We start from the raw sequence: 21525 nt of genomic DNA on the forward strand, positions 1-21525 counted from the left end.
TAGTGATTTTTATTTAATAAGATTTGACAAACTTTATCTTAAACGTGCAAACAGAAAAGGGCACAATTGGTTCCACTGAGATTGTACCAAATAACAAATCAGAGGCAGGATCTAATATATCCTTGGATTGCAAGAATATAATATGCACCACTTAGAGAGTAAACAAGATTCCTGCCTGGGAAGCTTTGCTTAAGGTGATGTTACCTGGGTATTCATCAGAGCCAAAATTTAAGAGTATGTTTTGTTGTTATTTAGGGCTAGCCACACCAATTGTGCTTACAGTTTGTTTTGTTTTGTATTTACATTCATATAACATAGGTATCAGTATAAAAACTGTCAAGAAAACATCTTTTCCACAACACAAAGTACCAGTATTTTGCCAAGGAGATGTTATTCCAATTATTCAAATATGCAAATGTTATTTGTTTGAAGTAAAGAAGCAAAGATACTGGCCACAAGTAGCATTAACCATGCAGTTGTTAACAATACAGGCTAAAAATGAAGAGGCTTCTTTGAAAGCTGCCATACATGGACAAAGGTTAACTGATTTCCCTTGACCTCATCCAGATTGGTTTCTGAACAATTTTTCTCACCCCAGCAATTATGTAAAAATTATCAGAAAAATTACTCACTCCAAGGTCACCTGAGCCACAGCGTCCATTGAACTGTATCCATTTTCCATGAAAATCTCTGTATATCGGCCCATTTTGATTGCTTCTAGCCATTCACCTACTGATCTGTAGGCCCCAGACCCCAGTGAACCATGTTCTGCTAACAAATTAGGTACTCTAAAACACATAAAACACAAATATTAAAAGTAACATTTAAACTCTTTTGTAACAAATTATATTGTAATATTAGCTCATAATCAATGGATCTTTGAGTCTATAAGTATATTTATAATAGAAAAATATACAAATGCTAACAAGGAAGAAAGTAATTCAAAATACAGAACACAAAACAATCTGCTCAGATTTTTTCTATCGATAGTTAATGATGACTTATAATGGCTTGATATGTACATTAGCTAAAAATTCCATGTAGTAATTTAGATGTATTTACTTCCTAAAGCTGTTTTGTTTGTAAAAATAATATAGAAAATGCTACCGAATAGAGATATGCAGGATAATTTGTGTAAAGCCAATTGCTTCTAGACTTCACTAGAGAAACCCATGCTCATTTAAGCTACTTTCCCAGGAGACCAGAAGTTAGTTATCCTTTATATTATGCTCTTACATATACAGGGGTGCTTGTTAATTCACCTAATTACTGGTTAATTCCAGTAGTGGAACTGGAAAGCAAAATGTAACCCCCAATACATAAGAAAACTGAATAGAATTAATCAAACCATGTGATGCTCTTAACTATACTAAATTTATACACTTTGGCCAATAATATATGATATGATAATGATGATGAGGAAGATGATGATTTCTAGAAAGGTATCCTAAGGAAATAATCAGGAAAAATGGCAAAAAGTACATGTGCACATTTTTGCTAATGAAAGTAAACATCAAAAGCAATTTAAATGTCCATCAGTGGGAGTTTACTTAAGTACATTTCAACCATAAGATATAGGACAAATACCTTTCTTACTACTCATGTTCTCTGTACTTTCTCACATCCCATTTACACTTCAACCTACTTCAGTGTAGTTTCTTCCACACCAATTCTATAAAAATTGCTCTGGTTAAGGTGAGCAATGACCTCGATTTTATCAAAATCTGTGAAGATTTTCCAATATGTAAGATGACTGACCTTTCAGAAACATTCAACAATCACCACTACCACCTCCCTCTTGAAATATTACCTTACCTCAACCTTTTTTGAATCATTGTTCTCTCTTTTGTGGCTACCATAACACTGTATGTGTCTCTTCAATCTCCTTTGCTTGCTTCTTTGTCTGACTTTAAAATTTGGAGGTAGCCAGGACATGGCTCTATATCTTGTCTACTCAGGCTATAACTTTATTCTACTTTAGGCAATTTTACCCACTTTCATAGCATCTATTTTTCTCCAATTTTTATCTCCTGCCTAAATCTCTCATATATTCATATGCTTACTTCATGTCTCCATTAGTTCCTGGGGTTCTCATCACAACATGTCCAAAGCCACACTACTCATCTTCTCCACATCCAATTCTTCCTGAAGTTCTCGTCTTTATACTCTATGATACAATAGTCTGCTCCTTCCTCGTTTTCAGTCCCCTCACAATCTATAATTGTGTGTACTATCCATTCGACTTCCAATATATTGCAAATCTGACAATTTCTATTTAATTTGTCACCACCTTAGTTCAAGACATCATCATATCTTACCTGCACAAGCACTCTAGCTCATAGTTATTCTGCTAAATTCTACTCTCACTTTCACAATGTTTTTATTTTGTTTATCTCTCTCTCCCCCAACTGTGTATTGCTCAATGTTGTATAATCAGCACCTAGCCCACAGCATGACACAGAGTAGACACATGAATATTTATTGGATGAATAAGTGGGCATTTGGTAGTAATTTGTAGCCATTAAACAGTACAGTCAAAGATTTGTTGAAGACAGAATGGAGTATAAAATCTCGAAGTTGAGATTATAGAAGATTTGCAATTTTTGGTAATAGCAAAGTCTAGAATATGACTATGAAAAAGAGTTCAAGGTGGGCTAGAGGCCAAAATCATTGAAGGGGAAAATTTCAAGTATTGAGAGATATTTGAATATCATCTACATGGTTACTCAAATCACCTAGTTTTGTGACATGGGTTGGGATAGAGAGAAAGAGACAGTGAATCAGGAACTAACACCTTCTAGAACCAGGATTTGTAGATGACTGAATAAAGATGGGGTAGTGAGAGATACAGTCTTCCCCCAGTATCTGCAGGGGATTGGTTCCAGGACCCCGCCCTCCACCCCATAGATACCCAAAACTATGGATGCTCAAGTCCCTTATATAAAATGGTGTAGTACAGTCGGCTCTCCACATCTGCACATACAGAGGACCAACTGTATAGTCTTAAGCTAAATCTATTTAAATGAAACCTAGCAAGCTGAATTCTACATAATACATACAAGGAAGTATGAAAGTTCTTAGGAGATTTTAAAGCTGCTCTCAAGCTATAATGATGATGCTGATATAAATTAATACAATTTAGAACATAAAAAAATATATTTATGATTTCCTTTCCTTATATCCATTTGTGACAACTTAACATAACTCAGACAAGTAGATGAGAGAAACACAATATTTTAGATGACAATAAACAATTTAAATGCACTTATTTTGGGAACAACATAAGGAATGATCTCTAAGATGCATTCTCCAGTTGCAACCATAGAAAGTTAATGATGCCTGAACAGAGTTTGAAGATTCATTCCTCATTTATATTAAAAAATGACTTTTTGCCTAGTAAACAAATGTTATACCAGAATCATAGAACTTATGTAACTTTATCAACAAATTGTTTCTCATTTAGTTCATACTATGGGCAGCCAATTCAGTTACCAGCAGGATACCTTTTCTTGTGGAGATAGACAACTGTCTTATATATAGTGAAAATAACAATTGGGTAAATTTTCTAGTACAGAATCAAACTGATTTATTTTTTGAGAGGATAATTTTGTAATTTTTCAGGTAAAAGAGGTAAGAATGCTTTATATAATGTAACATTATTTAAATGCATTCACATGCATTCAGAAAAGTTTAAAAAATGCTCATTTGTTCACACAAATTTTTTCCACAAGATTACTCATTTATTATTTTTAAGTCCTGTTCATACTGCGCAGTAAATGATTATCCAAATATCTGTACTCAACTGGATAAGGGAAAGGAGTTGTTGATATTCATAAAGTATGACAGGTGGTGAAATCTATTCTAAGGAAATCAAAGAGTAATTGTTGTTATATATCTCCGGTTTAAAATTATACCAGTGCTTAATTGGCTTTTACCAATCATCTTATAATCTTATTTTCCTCCATCCAAACCTATGTGGGGTCCAAAGCACCTGAAAATACACATATTTGGGGATTTTTTAAAATGCTACCTGAATCTGGCTATAGTTAACATTTATCTGAAACTGGTAGGTTAGACTATTAGATTAGGTACAGGTGTTTTAAAGTATAATTTAATCATTTATATTTCACTCATTATAAAAGAATAACATTATGCAAAAACCATATTCAAATAAATTAGTGTAATATAGGTTCATAGGCTAGCATGTGTACACAAATAATTTCATTAACTTGATATTTGTGGCATCAATCTGAATTAGCAATATTCAGAAAAACCTCTCCAGACTGGCCTTGTACCTGCTTGATGCATTAACCAGTGTCTTCAAGCTACTTGGGTTACGGATCAGCTTGTCCAACATGTTGACGATTTCATCAAACTTGGGCCTGCTATTTCGGTCTTTCTGCCAGCAATCCAGCATTAATTGGTAGAGAGCAGCAGGACAGTCCATGGGGCTTGGCAGACGGTAGCCTTCCTCTACAGCTTTAATCACCTGTGTAAAGTGAAACAGAACCGGTCCCCCAAAGCCACAAATTTAGTACAGAATAGCTTGAGAAATTTCCTACTGTTCAGTTTGCATCCTTTCTTACTCTTACTCTTGCAGTAACAAGCAGCATAACTGTCTCTAACAACCTTGATTATTCCATTTGCTGCAAAATACAACAAAGAAAAAATATGGTATTGCACAATATAAAAAAAGATAGGCTTTCCTCACATATGGTAAAGAAAATAAATGGTAATCATCTTTACCTAAAATCTTGGTATAGGGTGATTTGTAAAATTAATTGACATAAAAATAAACAGTTCATCTTTTATTTATCCTCGCATTCTGGAATCAAATGGAGATTAACTTTTCTAGTGGCCTCTCTGAAAAGTTAATGTCTTTTTAATGAAAAATTATGTGTAGAACAACATTTTTTAAAGTAATAGAACTGCAATTTTACTTCTAAAGAGACTTTTGGATGGCAAATGATGGATAAGTCAAAGGCTAAATTAGCATAAATGTCTTATGTATCATTTAATAATGTCAAGGTCTGGCTGTTTATTATCATCTACTGATTTCTGTCAGAAATTTGGAATGACTGTTTAGTAGCGCAGGCATTACAAAGATCATTGATTTTAAATGCAGCCACACATATGAGTATCAGTCTAATTGTGAGACTGTTTTATCAAAAACATTCTTAATGTTGCTGCTGCCATCAAAATGTCTAATTCCAGAAGAGTTCTGTCTATGCTACTGAACATAATAATACAACTTTTATTCTATTTGAATAATTTCTTAATGATTAAACTTAATTATATTTTTCAACAAGCACTTTAGATTTGATCTGACAAATGGAAAAAATATGATGATTAGAATAGAATTTTTACCAAGATAATTTTGAAAGATTGTAGAGAAACCAGTCTCTCAATGATAAAGGAAATGACATCTGAACAAAAGTCGTGGCAGATGGAGAGATTTCGGAGACATTGATAACATAAGGGTAGAGGTGAGAGTAGAGAAAGTATTTGAGAGAAAACAAGTTCAAGTCTTTCACACCGGATGGTTGTTGTGATTAATTTTCGGTTAGCACATTCATGGGGGTGGGAAATGCTGACAGGTATAATTTGGGGCTTGTTTTATTTGAGGTGAGTAGGGAACCACAGATGGCAATCTACAGGAATCTGTCTGCAGTACAGGAGATATTTGAGCTGATAATAAATGTGAGGGTCATCAACGCTTGGTCACAGCTTGAAGTAGGGTATAGTTTATATCTCCCCGGGAAGGCATGAAATAAAGGTTCCTGAGAAGCACCAATAGTTAAATTTGGGCAGAGAAATAAAAAGTACTCAAAGACTCTAAAAATAAATGGTCAGATAAATAACTGAATAACTATGAGCAAAATACCTGGGAGTCATCTACCACTTTAGTTGACTCAAAAACAATACATCTTTATTATTATTATTTAATTTTATTTTCTGAACATCTTTATTGGGATATAATTGCTTTACAATAGTGTGTTAATTTCTGCTTTATAACAAAGTGAATCAGCTATACATATACATATATCCCCATATCTCCTCCGTCTTGTGTCTCCCTCCCACCCTCCCTATCCCACTCCTCTAGGTGGTCACAAAGCACTGAGTTGATCTCCCTGTGCTATGTGGTTGCTTCCCACTAGCTCTCTATTTTACATTTGGTAGCGTATATATATGTCCATGCCCCTCAAAAGTTAAAAGGCATAGAGGGAACTTTCCTCAACATAATAAAGGCCATACATGACAAACCCACAGCAAACATTGTTCTCAATGGTGAAAAGCTGAACCCATTTCCACTAAGATCAGGAACAAGACAAGGTTGCCCACTCTCACCACTATTATTCAACATAGTTTTGGAAGTTTTAGCCACAGCAATCAGAGAAGAAAAATAAATAACTGGAATCCAAATTGGAAAAGAAGAAGTAAAGCTGTCATTGTTTGTAGATTACATGATACTATATATAGAGAATCCTAAAGATGCCACCAGAAAACTACTAGATCTAATCAATGAATTTGGTAAAGTAGCAGGAGACAAAATTAATGCACAGAAATCTCTGGCATTCCTATACACTAATGATGAAATATCTGAAATTGAAATTAAGAAAACACTCCCATTTACCACTGCAACAAAAAGAATAAAATATCTAGGAATAAACCTATCTAAGGAGACAAAAGGTCTGTATGCAGAAAATTATAAGACACTGATGAAGGAAATTAAAGGTGATACAAATAGATGGAGAGATGTATCACATTCTTGGATTGGAAGAATCAACATTGTGAAAATGGCTCTACTACCCAAAGCAATCTAGAGATTCAATGCAATCCCTATGAAACTACCACTGGCATTTTTCACAGAACTAGAACAAAACATTTTACAATTTGTATGGAAACACAAAAGACCGTGAATAGCCAAAGCAGTCTTGAGAAAAAAATAAAAAACAGAGCTGGATGAATCAGGCTCCCAGACTTCAGATTATACTGCAAAGCTACAGTAATCAAGACAGTATGGTACTGGCACACAAACAGAAATATAGATCAATGGAACAGGATAGAAAGCCCAGAGATAAACCCATGCACATATGGTCATCTTATCTTTGATAAAGGAGGCAAGAATATACAGTAGAGAAAAGACAGCCTCTTCAATAAGTGGTGCTGGGAAAACTGGACAGCTACATGTAAAAGAATGAAATTAGAACACTTCCTGACACCATACACAAAAATAAACTCAAAATGGATTAAAGACCTAAATCTAAGGCCCAACACTATCAAAGTCTTAGAGGAAAACATAGCAGAACACTCTATGACATCAATCACAGCAAGATCCTTTTTGACCCACCTCCTAGAGAAATGGAAATAAAAACAAAAATAAACAAATGGGACCTAATTAAACTTAAAAGCTTTTGCACAGCAAAAGAAACCATAAAGAAGACCAAAAGACAAACCTCAGAATGGCAGAAAATATTTTCAAATGAAGCAACTGACAAGGGATTAATCTCCAAAATTTACAAGCAGCTCATGCAGCTCAATATCAAAAAAAGCAAACAACCCAATCCAAAAATGGGCAGAAGACCTATATAGACAATTCTCCAAAGAAGACATACAGATTGCCAACAACCACATGAAAGAATGCTCAACATCATTAATCATTAGAGAAATGCAAATCAAAACTACAATGAGGTATCATCTCACACCAGTCAGAATGGCCATCATCAAAAAATCTAGAAACAATAAATGCTGGAGAGGGTGTGGAGAAAAGGGAACACTCTTGCACTGCTGGTGGGAATGTGAATTGGTTCAGCCACTATGGAGAACAGTATGGAGGTTCCTTAAAAAACTAAAAATAGAACTACCATACGACCCAGCAATCCCACTACTGGGCATATACTCTGAAAAAACCATAATTCAGGGAGAGTCATGTACCAAAATGTTCATTGCAGCTCTATTTACAATAGCCAGGACATGGAAGCAACCTAAGTGTCAATCGAAAGATGAATGGATAAAGAAGATGTGGCACATATATACAATGGAATATTACTCAGCCATAAAAAGAAATCAAATTGAGTTATTTGTAGTGAGGTGGATGGACCTAGAGTCTGTCATACAGAGTGAAGTAAGTCAGAAAGAGAAAAACAAATACCATATGCTAACACATATATATGGAATTTAAGAAAAAAAAAAAAAAGGTCATGAGCAACCTAGGGGCAAGACGGGAATAAAGACACAGACCTACTAGAGAATGGACTTGAGAATATCGAGAGGGGGGAAGGGTTATCGGGAGGGGGGTAGGGTAAGCTGTGACAAAGTGAGAGAGTGGCATGGACATATATACACTACCAAACGTAAAATAGATAGCTAGTGGAAAGCAGCCGCATAGCACAGGGAGATCAGCTTGGTGCTTTGTGACCACCTAGAGGGGTGGGAGGGAGGGAGACGCAAGAGGCAAGAGATATGGGAACATATGTATATGTATAACTGATTCACTTTGCTATAAAGCAGAAACTAACACACCATTGTTATGCAATTATACGCCAATAAAGATGTTAAAAAAAAGGCAATAACTATGTGATAGCGTCCGCAGAAAATATTACAAAAACTATAACACATGTTTAACATATCTAATGCATTAAAATCTCATGCATATTGAGAAATAAAATAATAAAACAATAAAATAAAATGACAAATAAATAAGAAATAGGTACTAATCAAAAATTTACAAAAGGGCTTCCCTGATGGCGCAGTGGTTGAGAGTCCACCTGCCGATGCAGGGGACACGGGTTCATGCCCCGCTTCGGGAAGATCCCACAAGCTGCGGAGCAGCTGGACCCATGACCCATGGCCGCTGAGCCTGCGCGTCCGAAGCCTATGCTCCACAGAGGGAGAGGCCACAACAGTGAGAGGCCCGCGTACCGCAAAAAAAAAAAAAAAATTTACAAAAGAAAAAAATGCTAAATCAATTTTGAGAAATTATCACTAGTGATCAAATAAATGAATAGTAAAAATTAAAAGTACCATTTACACTCATATATTAATGGAAGCTCATTTATTTATTAATTTGCTTATTATAAGACTTCCCATTGTGGATAAGGACGGTGGTATTACCTTAATAACATATATGTACCAAAATTAAATCTTTTAGTATATTTTATATCATGAAATATTTAACTATGCAGTGAAAACAGTCATTTTTATTTACTTAAAACATGATATATTTTATAATGTGCTTTTCCCCAAAGCTGATACCAATTATGTCTATTTTTTTTCTTTAGCACCTATTTAAAAAAAATATTGTCTTTCCTTCATTGAGCAGCTAGTCTTATATGTGATTATGAAATGAATGAATTAAACCAATTCCTTAGTTTTAAAGGAATTAGTAAGTTATTTGATCTGAGAAATTATTTCCAGAATATATTACTTAACTTTATTTTCAGCTAAATTTTTATATATAAATATAATACTCTGTCTCTAAGTTAACTTAGAACTTGGCCCAGTAATTAGGTCATTGAATTTAATTCTAAATTAATGTTTAGAATTTATATTTAAAATAGATTTAGAGCTATAATTTTAGATTTTATATTTAGACATTTTGAAGTGATTTTTTTTTTTTTTCATTTTTACCTATTGTTCCTTTCATAGCTTGGGGGAGAAATGAATGGCATTAGTACTCTGGTGGTTTGTGAAATGCTGAAAATCTGCCAAAGTGCTATGTAGGCTGTTCATTTTACCATACAATTTATAATGTATGGCCAATGAGTCATAATCTCAATTGACTTTGTTATTACGATTACCTTTGTTAATTGAGGTGGTTGAGATGAACGAAAGAAAATAGAAAAAAATAAAAAGACAACCAGAATTTTTACAGACAATCTGGCATCATTTCAGATTTCTATATCTGAAATATTATCATAAGCTATGCATTTTCTTGGCATTGACATGTAAATCAATAGTCTGAACACAATTTAAAGAATGCTGCCTTTCCTTCCAATACATAAAACCCAACACTGAGCACCTAATAAGGCACTCTTCAGTGGGTGGTGACTCTATTGGGCCCTTTCCATCATGCAAGGGTCATGGGCTCATCTTTCAGATACATATACCCATTCTGGTTTGCTTTTACCCACAGAGCCTCAGCTAGCATTATAAGGTTGGAATGTTTGATTCACAAACATGGACTCCCACTGAGCATATACCTTAACTAGAATATCCACCTCATAGTGAAGGATGTGTGAGCTAATCACATACTTAGTGATGTGCTCCTAAATATTTAACAACTGGCTCTTCTCGCAGGGAAAACAGATTTATAACATTTTCTCATTTATCTGACATAAATACTCGCTCCATGTCAACTGCAAGCTACCAACATAATCTCATTCAGGGAGAAATGTTCTGAAAATTCACCAGCTGATATGTGCTGGTTCCAGCAACCACTACACATAGTTCATCATCCAGAAGTGACTAGCCTCACAGAATGCTGGAAGGCCTTTTAAAGGCACAGCTGAAGCACCAACATGGAGGCAACACTTTGATAGGAGTAGGTGTCATTATTCAGGATGCAATTTATGTATTAAATCAATTAACTCAGAAACTTTTATATTGTGCTTCATTCCCAGTAACTCTTGCCAGGCGACAAATGGTTATAGCTGTAACCAGGCACTTTGGACTACTTGTGCCCAGGTACAAGCACAAGAGAAGGTGAGTCACCGTGATGGCCAAGGTTATTGATACTGAACAGCAGGAGGCATTTGAGCTGTTTTCACACAGTTGGGGTGGGGAGAAATTTGTGTGGAATCCAGGTAATACTCTAAGGGGCTCTCTTGCTACCCCTTTATAACAGCTGTGGCCAGAAAATGCCGACCCCCAAGAGTAAAGGATTGATTCCGTCTACCAGTTAAGCCACGATGATCTGCCAAGTTGTTGGTGATGGGAAGTCAGAATGGATAGTGGAGGAGGGAGAGGCTAAGGACCAGATGAGGTCCTGAGATCAGCTGAAGCTACAGAGGCTGCATTTCAGTCCATAACCTGCCTCTGCTGAATTTCCCTTCAGAAAGAAAACCCCACAGAACCATGGAACAGATGCTTCCTGAACCTGTGTGGAAAAGTTGCTCTGTGTTGCAAAAGGGGTGGAGCATAGCAACCTCGAGAATCTGTCTCTCATATCTTCACCTACAGGGATGGAAATTGATCTACAGTCCTTAACCCTAAAACCTCTAAAATCCATCATCACATTTACACCAAGGCCATGTTTTACATAGGTTACTCCCAGTCAATTACAGAATATGGTAGTGATAAGATAGGCACATTCCTATGAGACTCCTATAACAGGCAATGCTGGCTTGAGGACTCCTTGGCGGCCTTGGCAACCTCTCTTAGAAGTGCACTTCAGCCTCAGATGCTGCCTCCAATCATCTTTCCTTTGATCTCTACTCTACCTGGGGTCAGATTTGTATCACAGTCTGACATCTCTCCCAGCTTCCTCTCATCCCTTCATGTTTGTCCTCACAAGCAATTCCCTTTAATAATACTAATGTGTATGTAATTCCCTCATGGCATAGGCTTCTTGAAGGATCTAGACTAGCCCAGGCTCATTGGTATCATAGGTACTAAGATGCAAATTGTATGTATATTATCTACATTCATATTTAACACATATTTGCAAAATAGAAATCATATACACATTTTACAGGTGAAATAGGTGACATTCCAGAAGGTTAACTATTGCCCACGTTCACATAAGTAACAAGTGGCAATGGAAAGATTCACATTTAAGTCTCTCTGGCATGCAGATATGCGGTCTTTCTATCCTGGTGCTGAGTCACACTATTGAAATGAGAAATAATTGCCTCCCAAGAAAATAATTTGGGACAGGTATGGATATTACCTCATGGAATCAGATTTCTTGCACCATAAGAAAAAAATTAATACCCAGAATTAAAATGAGCTATTTTGGAAGATAGTGCATTCTTTATAACAGGAGGTGTGAAAGTGTAGGCTGAATAAGTGAGTGCCAGGAAATTTATAGGGAACCTTTGAGCATTAGCTGTGTGTTTTGATGAATTAGGTTCTATATAGAGTGTGAGTGCCTGTGTTGCTTGGTATTTACTCAAAATTTCACAGATGAGTCCTTTAGTTACTATGAGATATGAAGCTTCCCCCAAAGTGACTAGAGTTTAATAATATATTCCTGGAAATTATCTCAAATGCCATAGAAATAGTTACAGATAGACCAATTTTCTTCCTAGGATTTTTTTTTCTGTCTCCAATAGCTATTAAAAATGTACTGAGAAAAAAAAAGAAAAAAAAATGTACTGAGTATGTCTTTTTCTTTGTATATCAATCTTAGATCAATAGAATTCCAGAGATTAAAGAGATCTTGGAAATCTGTTCAAGTCCATTCCCTTTATAATCATTGAAACTGACTGAGAGTTATAGAATCAAAGATGATTCTATTCTTTCAATTTCAGATTTGTGTTTTAGTTGTTTTTAAACAACAAGGTATAGGAATTTTAGACTGCAGTATTGATACTTCTTTATGTCTCATTTTTTCCAAAGGGGTAAGAATTTCCATGAGGATACCTACCAGTCCCTAAACTAATTACTTGCATCCAAGGACAGCATTATCCTTAGAAGACCAAGAGAAAGGCAAACTCAGCACAAAGTGAGTTCACATCCTTCTGGAGTCAAAGTTTTTGCTGCCTTAAAAGTAAGATTTAGGCTGACAGAAATGGTACTAGAAACCTGAATGCCTAAAAAAAATTTTAAAAACAGATTACTTAAAACATTTTGAGTTTTTAAAACATTTTGTAATTTATGTGCTTAGTATACACTATGTATTCATACATTTCTGAATAAATACAAGAGAAAGACATTGTCACTAAATATAAAAATGCAATACAATGACATCTCTTCTTATTTTGTTTTTTATTTTAAGTTCTGAAAAATGTTGAGATTTAAAATGTTTGCTGTAAATAAAGAAGCTTCTACTGACTACAGGATGTTATCTTAGCTTCCCAAGCTTGAATCAGAGTTCATGGTCTGATATGTACCTAAAATCATCTTAATCATTTTAGTTTATTTTTATTATGTGTTGTTATGGCTTTTCTCTGTGATAACAGAGGCAATCCTAAACCAAAAAAAACCTACCGCAGCATTCTATCCCCCTGACACAGTGGAAGGTCTCCTCTGAGAGATTTAGATTATTCTGCATGTCTTGGTAATGTAACATTTTCATGGTGGCAAAGCCTTTTTAGAATCAGTATCTGGAATGTAGAGATGATGGGATACATCATTCAAAACTGCCGAATCAGTACTTCTATTTTGATTTCTGAGAATCTTTTTTCAAAAGAAATATTCAGTGATCATGATTTTCAAATACAGTAGATCTGTCATGTTTCTTAGATACAAATTTTGATGGAAATTGAGGCATACCAAACTTAATGCCATATCTAGAAACTAAATGCCACTAATGCTAGTAAACTTGCTGAGAAAATGCAAAGCATGTATTGGACCTTCTATTAAAGGCAGACATTTTAGAAAGATCTTTAACTGTAAAACATTTTTCTGTAAACCTCATTTAGATTCTTGGAAAACCCAGCCAATGCCAAAATATTAGTTTTTATTTTTATTATGTCCTAAAAATATTAGCACTTCCTTGTATTTTTCTAAATAGTTTGAAATAAAGTTATCTGAAAAAAGTATCAAGGCTCTCAAATGGCTGAAATCAGGAAAAATATCTGTTCCGAATCCTTCACACCTCTTTGTTTCTATGTCCTTTTCTATATAACTTTATATTGTCCATTCACAATGAGCAGTGTGAGTGGACTGATCCTCTGATTATGGGATTGGACAATGGAATGTTGCAGGCTGGGCTTATTCTCACCCTTCAGCCATGGGGAAAATGAGCTCATATCTAGGCTAGCCTGCTGGTCTCTGAAAGAAGATGAGGGCCGTGTGGAGCAGAGCCAAGGTTTACCAGTATACATCAGTCAATCCCCAGGAGCATGAGTAAGCACAGTCTAGATCAGTTGAAACACTTACGAGTATTCACCTAGCATTACGTTCTACTTTGATCTATCATTTTATTTGTGACAGACACAGCTATATCAGGCATAATTTCCTATAATGTGAGTAATAATCCTATACATATTATATACATAGTTGGGAAAGACTAATAATTCCTACTGATGGAATCAGGATTCAAAATATCTCAAGTGAGAAGGAGTTATAACACTAGGCAAATAAGGGGTAAATGTTTTCCTTGAGTGAAGGGAGCAGGCTTGCTGGCATTACAGAATAAAATACTTTCACAAAAACTAAAGGGAAAAATGGCATTGAAATGAGCCTTGAGAGAAGTTAGAAGCCAAACCATACATCTCAAGTTAGCATTCGGCATTTATCTGGAGAGTAGCAAGTAGCAAATAGGTCTCATCTTTGTCTAGGCTAGATTAATTCATAATAATCGTTATATATTGAATTGAATATTTTACATTCAATTAGAAGGTTGATCTAGGCTCACTGGTTGGAAATGAAAGGGAGGATGTAAACATTGATTCAATTGGAAACAGTGTAGTGGTTAGGTATTAAAATTTTGGAGAACCAGATTGAAATTTCTGGTATAACTTTTATTATTTTTGTGGCATTAAGAAAATCATTTAATCTCTTAAGTTTCAGGTTATTAACAGCCAGACAGAAATAATATCTCTCTGATGGGTTGTTAAATGTGTGACAAGAGTTCAATACTTTGGCCATAGTCCTGCCCCTAAAATCATAAGGTTGAAGACAATAGATACTACGTTCTCTCAAATTGAGAGAAACAGAGGTCAGTATCCCTTTACTAGGTCAAGCGAACAGGGCAAAAGAAAACTAGTTGTAGCAATTTAGATGACTAAAAGAAAGGGAGATTCACTGCCTTGCAGTATGCTTGTTGAGAGACGGGAATCCATCAGTCTAATTTACTATTGCTATCCGAAAAGAATACTGTGAAATATTTCTTGGGAAAGCCACAGGGTGACCCTGGCTTCTCATCTGGGGAAATCTGAAGAAGACAGGGTGGCTGGGGCAGCCTGCAATAATATCTAAAAGAGGGAAAACTGGTAGAACATCAAACAAGGATGTGCTTTCCTCAGGTGAAGCAGACATGTGTAAGGTACCATTAGAGACTGTGAAGTGGGGAGCAGACGGCAAGCGCAAGGAACTCTGGGACATCTCAGTTGGAGTACATCCTCTTCTTTAAGGACCTTGCAGAGAGGAAAGCAAGAATCTGACAATTCTTCCTTACCAATCTTGCTACTTAGGGTCAAGTTGACCCTGCAGTTGTGGAAAACACTTTGAAATGGATATAAGATTGACTCTGATTTAGATTGGACTTGGATTTTTATATCTGAAAGTGAGTCAATTACTGGCATGGTACTGTTGATTCACCAAAATGCAGCCGGAGAGCTAAAGCACCTGTCTAATAATCCCTGAAGGCATAGGAGCAGGAGTTTACAGAGCATGGATGAAAGAAATAATTGGAGAAAAAAATAAATCTTTTAAATCAGCATGGTATTTAGTTAAGACTGTTCATTATACTGGTTTTTATATAAAGAAGTAATGAGCTATTAGTTGGTAAATCATTTAAAACAAAGTATGGCATATAATAAGGGCTCAATAAAAGATAGCTTTTATAATTATTTGAAGAAAAAATATCAAATTTCAATGCAATCCAAAATAGAAAGGGCTATATCGAATAGTAACAATGGAAAATTAAAAAGTCAAACACCAAAGGCTATGTAGTCAGGCATCATTCTGAACTTGAATAGAAGATTCTTGCATGGTTTCTTTAATTCCAGGATTCTATTATTCTAAGCCTGAATTATTTCTCCATGTGGGAAAAAAATCTGTTTTTATCCCAAATTAAATAGACAATATTACTCTTCCTACTTTTTTTTAATGTAAAGATACAGATTATTTCTTTTTATCCTCTAAGAGCATCCACTATTAAAGCAATGTCATTCACCCTTTTGGTTTGGAGTTTTAGCTCCCTTTATCAAGTGCATGTCATAAAAACTTGTCTGTCAGTATTCATTCTCTGATGGCTCTTTCTTCATTTTTGAAAATGATACTGACATAAAATGAGTGACACAGCACTACAGTACTGCTAGGACTGTCTGGCAAGATTTTATATAACAGTAACTTGCTTTCCTTTGTACTAACTTATTTTGAGCTTCTGCATAAAGGATTTTAATAACAACAAAACAGATCAGAGGTTAAGCAAAGAGCATTTCACTTTTTTAAGCAACTATCATTTTCAGAAATATATATTATATACATACACACACACACACACACACACACACACACACACACACAGTCTCCCGAATCAGAGAACTGTTTCAATTCAAACTTTAGGGGGAGTAGTTCCATACTTACATCTTGGTTGGTCATCTCCCAGTAGGGTCTCTCTCCATAAGACACAACCTCCCACATCACGATCCCATAGCTCCAGACATCACTGGCAGAGGTAAACTTTCGGAAAGCTATAGCTTCTGGGGCAGTCCATCTGATTGGAATTTTGCCTCCCTACAATTGAAAAAGAAGAAAAAAATTCCCACATACTTCAAATGTATCTAGGGATACTGCTTCCTCACTGAAAAGATCTAGAAAGAGATGTAGCATTTTTAAGTGAATCTGTTTGACAGCATACAGTCTCTTTTCACATATCTCAGCCCATAAGCACTTGTAGGTTGACTACTAATTGGCTGGCTGGAAGCTTTCTAGTTTAAATTCTGTTTGACTACTGGAACACATACAGGACCCACATCTCAATTACAGTATCAGGATGGCAGCTTTAAGTGGGGAAAGCAGGCAGTCAGGCAAATCAATAAGGTAACTTTCATGACTTTCTAACAGAAAGTAAAAGACTCAAATTCCCAAGGTTCTTTTTTCCTTTAATATAGGACTGTAAATAGAAAGTCTTGATTGCTGAATGTAACCATGAGAAGTTTAAATGTTAATAAGACAAGCATGAAAATCAGATATGTTAAAAACTTAGACTTTCTCCTGACACCGTGCAATTTCTTTTAGACTTGATTTCTCTTATTTCCCATTGTCATATTTTTGTGTGTGTTTGGTCAAACTGTTTTTTGGTTTTTTTTTAACCAAAAAGGTAAGTATCTAAATGAGATTCAACCAAATTAAAAATTATTAAAATTAGATTATGGGGGAAGACTTACAACATTATCAAGTTTGGGGTTTTTACATGATAAAAACAATGATTTGGTAAGTTTTCTCCTAGTTTACAAGATAACACTTTTATATCCCACCCCTTTCAGGGTAAACTTTTTTCTCCTCATTTTTAAAAGAAGAAAAATCAATGCAACCAAACATTTCATCTATAAGCAAATATATTTTAAAAGAGAGAAAGAGAGAAGTGAGTGTTTTGAATATTTTCCTGTAAAAAGACTAATATATGCCTTCCTGTTTTGCAGGAAGAAAAGAAAATTAATTCACATACTAGAAAAAATGGGACAAACTTTCTTTATGAACCAAAGTTTCAGGATATATGAAGAAATAACAATTTCATGTAATGCTTAAAATTGTTCTGAGTTGATGTTAATTTGAATTATTGAAACTAAGTTTGAATTATTTGCTCCTTAGAAATATGGTAGCAGCACATTGAGAAGACTTTCCTGAAACATAACTTTTGTTAATTAATTATTCATAGGCAAGATCACATTATTAGGCCTGGCTATGTGGCACTGGGATCATCTATAATTATTACAATTCCTCTTGAAATTGTAATTTGTCGATTACTTTAAACTTCAGCCTAGAAATTTTCTCCTGGTCCTCTGACCATCATATTGGACATCAATATTATCTGAAGTTCCCTTATTGGCTCATCTCTCAATATATGGCTTTTCCACAAAGTGCTGCCACACCCCATTTCCCAGGAGTAAGTCTTGAGGGTCTCAGGATCTCTGGCTCCTCTCCCCCTCCCTCTCCACCAGCATGACACATTCACACAGACCTTGACAAATTTACTTTATGCATTTAACTGAGACACCAACCAGTCATGCTGGGAATGGGTTTTTCTATAACCCCAATCTTGTTTAGGCCAAGTTTATTAAATGTAACTCTAATCCCAGGAGAATTCCTAATTGAGGTTTCATTTAACTCAAATAATGACAATAATAATTAGGTCTAGAAGGAAAGGCGTATTCCACCAATTAATTTATTGATTTATTAAGCTGATAATTTGAAGGCTTTGTTTGCTTAGATAAGTCACTCATGATCTTCAGCATAGTATAATCCTTAACTATCCATAAGTCACAATGCAACAATGAAAAAAAAACAGCCTTATAATCTATAGTTTATTGTTAGACTATGAGTAGAAGTAATTTTAAAACGTTGAATTAAATAAGAAAATGTGTAACATCTATCATAAGAATAAGAGATGACAAAAGTATTCTGTATTGAAACAAAAGTTAGCCACATTGTATAGTGAAAAAGATATAATGATAAATTCCTGTCTTCATAAGAAGTTTAAACATTGAGGATATCTTGATGCCCTTCAGAAGATTTAGAATTAAACAAATGTAGTTTATTAAAAGGGATTAAAATTCAAGAAGTGCAATACATATACTGTCCAGAAAATTCTGTTGCATCAATTCCCACAGTTTTCCACAGAAAAAACTGTCAATTATACAACAGCAATTCAGGAAGCAATTACTTTGCTGGAAAAGGGTGTTGATTTATGCTAATTATGACAATGTGAATTAGTGACCAATTTTCCATATATGTGAGCTTAACAATTTACATAGTATAAAAGAAATTAGGCATTAAAATACCGCCAGTAATGTTAATATATGTATATATAATATATTTATTGCTTTTAATGCAGGAGATTCTCTCTTTAACTTTTTCTTTTACGTTTACTACTCTATATGATTTTATGAGTTGTATCCACTATGAACTCAAACTTTTTATTTTCAGTATCTGCAAGGAAAAAATGAACTACTAAGACTCATAAAGTGAATACTTGGCTTATCTGAATTTAATATTTGAATTTTCTGATATCTAACAAGGAGAGTTATCTGGATTTTTTTAATCCACCTTCCCCTTTTTCTCTCTCTTTTTTCCTATATTGGAGGAATTTCTTTTTTCTTTTTTTTTCTATTTCCTTTAAAATCTTTAAATATTAAAAGTCTCTAGTCTAGTATTTCAGAAATTCATTCTGTTAGCTCTTACCCTAGTGGTGTAGGCTGCTTCAGGATCATCTTCCAGTACCCTGGAAAGCCCAAAGTCAGACACTTTGCACACAAGGTTACTATTTATTAAGATGTTTCTGGCAGCAAGGTCTCTATGCACGTAGCCCATGTCAGAAAGGTACTTCATTCCTGCAGCGATGCCTCTCAGCATACCAACCAGCTGGATCACAGTGAACTGCCCGTCATTTTTCTGTAAAGATTATATAGAAATATTAGTCCTACAACCCCAATCACTAAGGGAAAATATGAAGGGATCTTCCTTCAATCCCCAAATTAATATACACTACTACCAAATTCATATGCAATTTCTATCTGAAGGAGAATGGGAAAAGTTAAGCAATAGATAGTTAACTTGATAATGCGTAACAGTCCTCTGCTCGGTCAAAGCAGATAAAGGCTTTGAAAGCCCTTGACCAAAATCTCACTTATAGTTGCTCTTTTCTGCATTGTAATCCTTTATTCTCAGTCATCAGAGGAGTGTTTTCATCTCTTCAACCTAGTGCCTGCCTTGGGTTAACACTGCACATTTTTGAAGTGACTTAAAAGAAGCTGGCTGGTTAGGCATATTGGGGTAAGGAAGAAGTGGCCAGAGGAAGTAAGGGAGAATCTGCAATAGCAGATGGGGGAGGGAGGGACTGAACAATGACCAGGAGAATGTTAGCATTTCTTGGAAGCTTGCTGTCTTTGTCAAGGGCACTGGACTTGGTGCAGACACACAGAATAAGGCTCAACTGATGCTTATTTTGAAATAAAGGAATGATGTGACCTTAAGAGACTGAAGAACTTAAATATATGTATTAGAAATTTGGCAGCAGAATCTGGTAGAGGCTGGAGATTGAAAGGGAAGTTTGCCTTGTCAGTGGACCCCTGTCATATTCAATGCACAGGCCCTTCTTAATAATCGTCATTAATGCCACTATCCCATTACTTTTAATAATAGCAATAGTTGCTATATTGAAAGTGAAAAGCTGCCAGACTACAGGTTTAATCAGGCCTGCAAACATGTTACATTGTCTAGCACATGCTATTTATTAATAAAATGAATTGCCAATGTTTAAAATTTGAAGACTTGCATATTTAAAAATACAATCTTTTCCTAAAATCCAGAAGATCTGACAACATTGGCTATTGTCTGTTATCACATAATGACTCTGCTGGTACAAGTAGTGACTGGCCCTCAGATGAGTTATGAGTCTATTTGACTCTTTCATTAATATAGATGATTTTCATGGACTTTTTAGACATTTTCCTTATTCTGCCTGATATACTTTGAGAGAGTTAAGTACTTTTATTTGTTCTTTTAAAAAAATTTTTGTTGAAGTATAGTTGATTTACAATGTTGTTTTAGTTTTTGCTGTATGGCAAAGTGAATCAGTTACACATATACATATATTGACTTTTTTATAGATTCTTTTCCCATATAGACCATTACAGAGTATTGAGTAAAGTTCCCTGTGCTATACAGTAGGTCCTTATTAGTTATCTATTTTATACATAGTAGTGTAGTGTGTATATGTCAATCACAATCTTCCAACTTATCTCCCCTCCCCCCATTTCCTCCCCTGGTAACCGTAAGTTTGTTTTCTACATCTGTGACTCTATTTCTGTTTTGTGAATAAGTTCAATTGTACCATTTTTTTAGATTCCACATATAAGCGATATCACATATTTGTCTTTCTCTGTATGACTTACTTCAGAGAGAGTTAAGTACCTATAAAAGCTTCTCTTTTTCTCCTTTCCTTCCTTTCTTTCCTCCTTCCTTCCTTCCCTCTTTTATTTTTTTTTTGGGGGGGGCACATTAACATACACTTAAATAAAACCGTAGAGACACATAATTTGGATTTGTATACATTTTCTGAAGTGGATAATTTTCAAACCAAAGTTAATTTTTGTAGTATAATTATCCTGACTCCAGATATTTCTATTTAAAATTTAGCTTTAAAGTGGCTGGATTTCAACTTCAACATCATGGTCAATATATGAATAACACTTTGAATAGTTACATTTGTCTCATATCTTACCTTTAAAAATGTATCTAAAGAGCCATTTTCCATATACTCTGTCACTATCATCACTGGTTTACCTGAAAAGAACACAGTGGTATAAACTGTTGCTTTTAGATTTTGTATGCTTATCTAGGAAAAGTTTACTTGGAAGTTTTTATTGTTGTCCAAATTATATACATCTGTTAAAAAAATAGTCCTTTTTGAGTAGCAAGTAAATTTATGACATGATGATATCTTAGTATATACTAAATTGGGTCAGTGAG

General features: G+C 34.9%; 1 protein-coding gene across 2 annotated transcripts in view; it reads right to left on the minus strand.

Annotated features, from left to right (window-relative positions):
* Positions 1–21525, minus strand: part of EPHA5 (EPH receptor A5) — a 331428-nt gene that overhangs the window by 12251 nt on the left and 297652 nt on the right. For both annotated transcript variants that reach the window (XM_073805308.1, XM_073805307.1), the window contains 5 exons: positions 21278–21339; positions 19237–19446; positions 16420–16569; positions 4296–4489; positions 633–788 (listed from right to left, as the gene is read on the minus strand). In XM_073805308.1, the coding sequence (XP_073661409.1) occupies positions 633–788; positions 4296–4489; positions 16420–16569; positions 19237–19446; positions 21278–21339 (772 nt within the window). The remainder of the gene's footprint in view (positions 1–632; positions 789–4295; positions 4490–16419; positions 16570–19236; positions 19447–21277; positions 21340–21525) is intronic.

Source organism: Tursiops truncatus, chromosome 5 (genome assembly GCF_011762595.2).
Source record: "Tursiops truncatus isolate mTurTru1 chromosome 5, mTurTru1.mat.Y, whole genome shotgun sequence".
Classification (NCBI taxonomy): Eukaryota; Metazoa; Chordata; class Mammalia; order Artiodactyla; family Delphinidae; genus Tursiops; species Tursiops truncatus.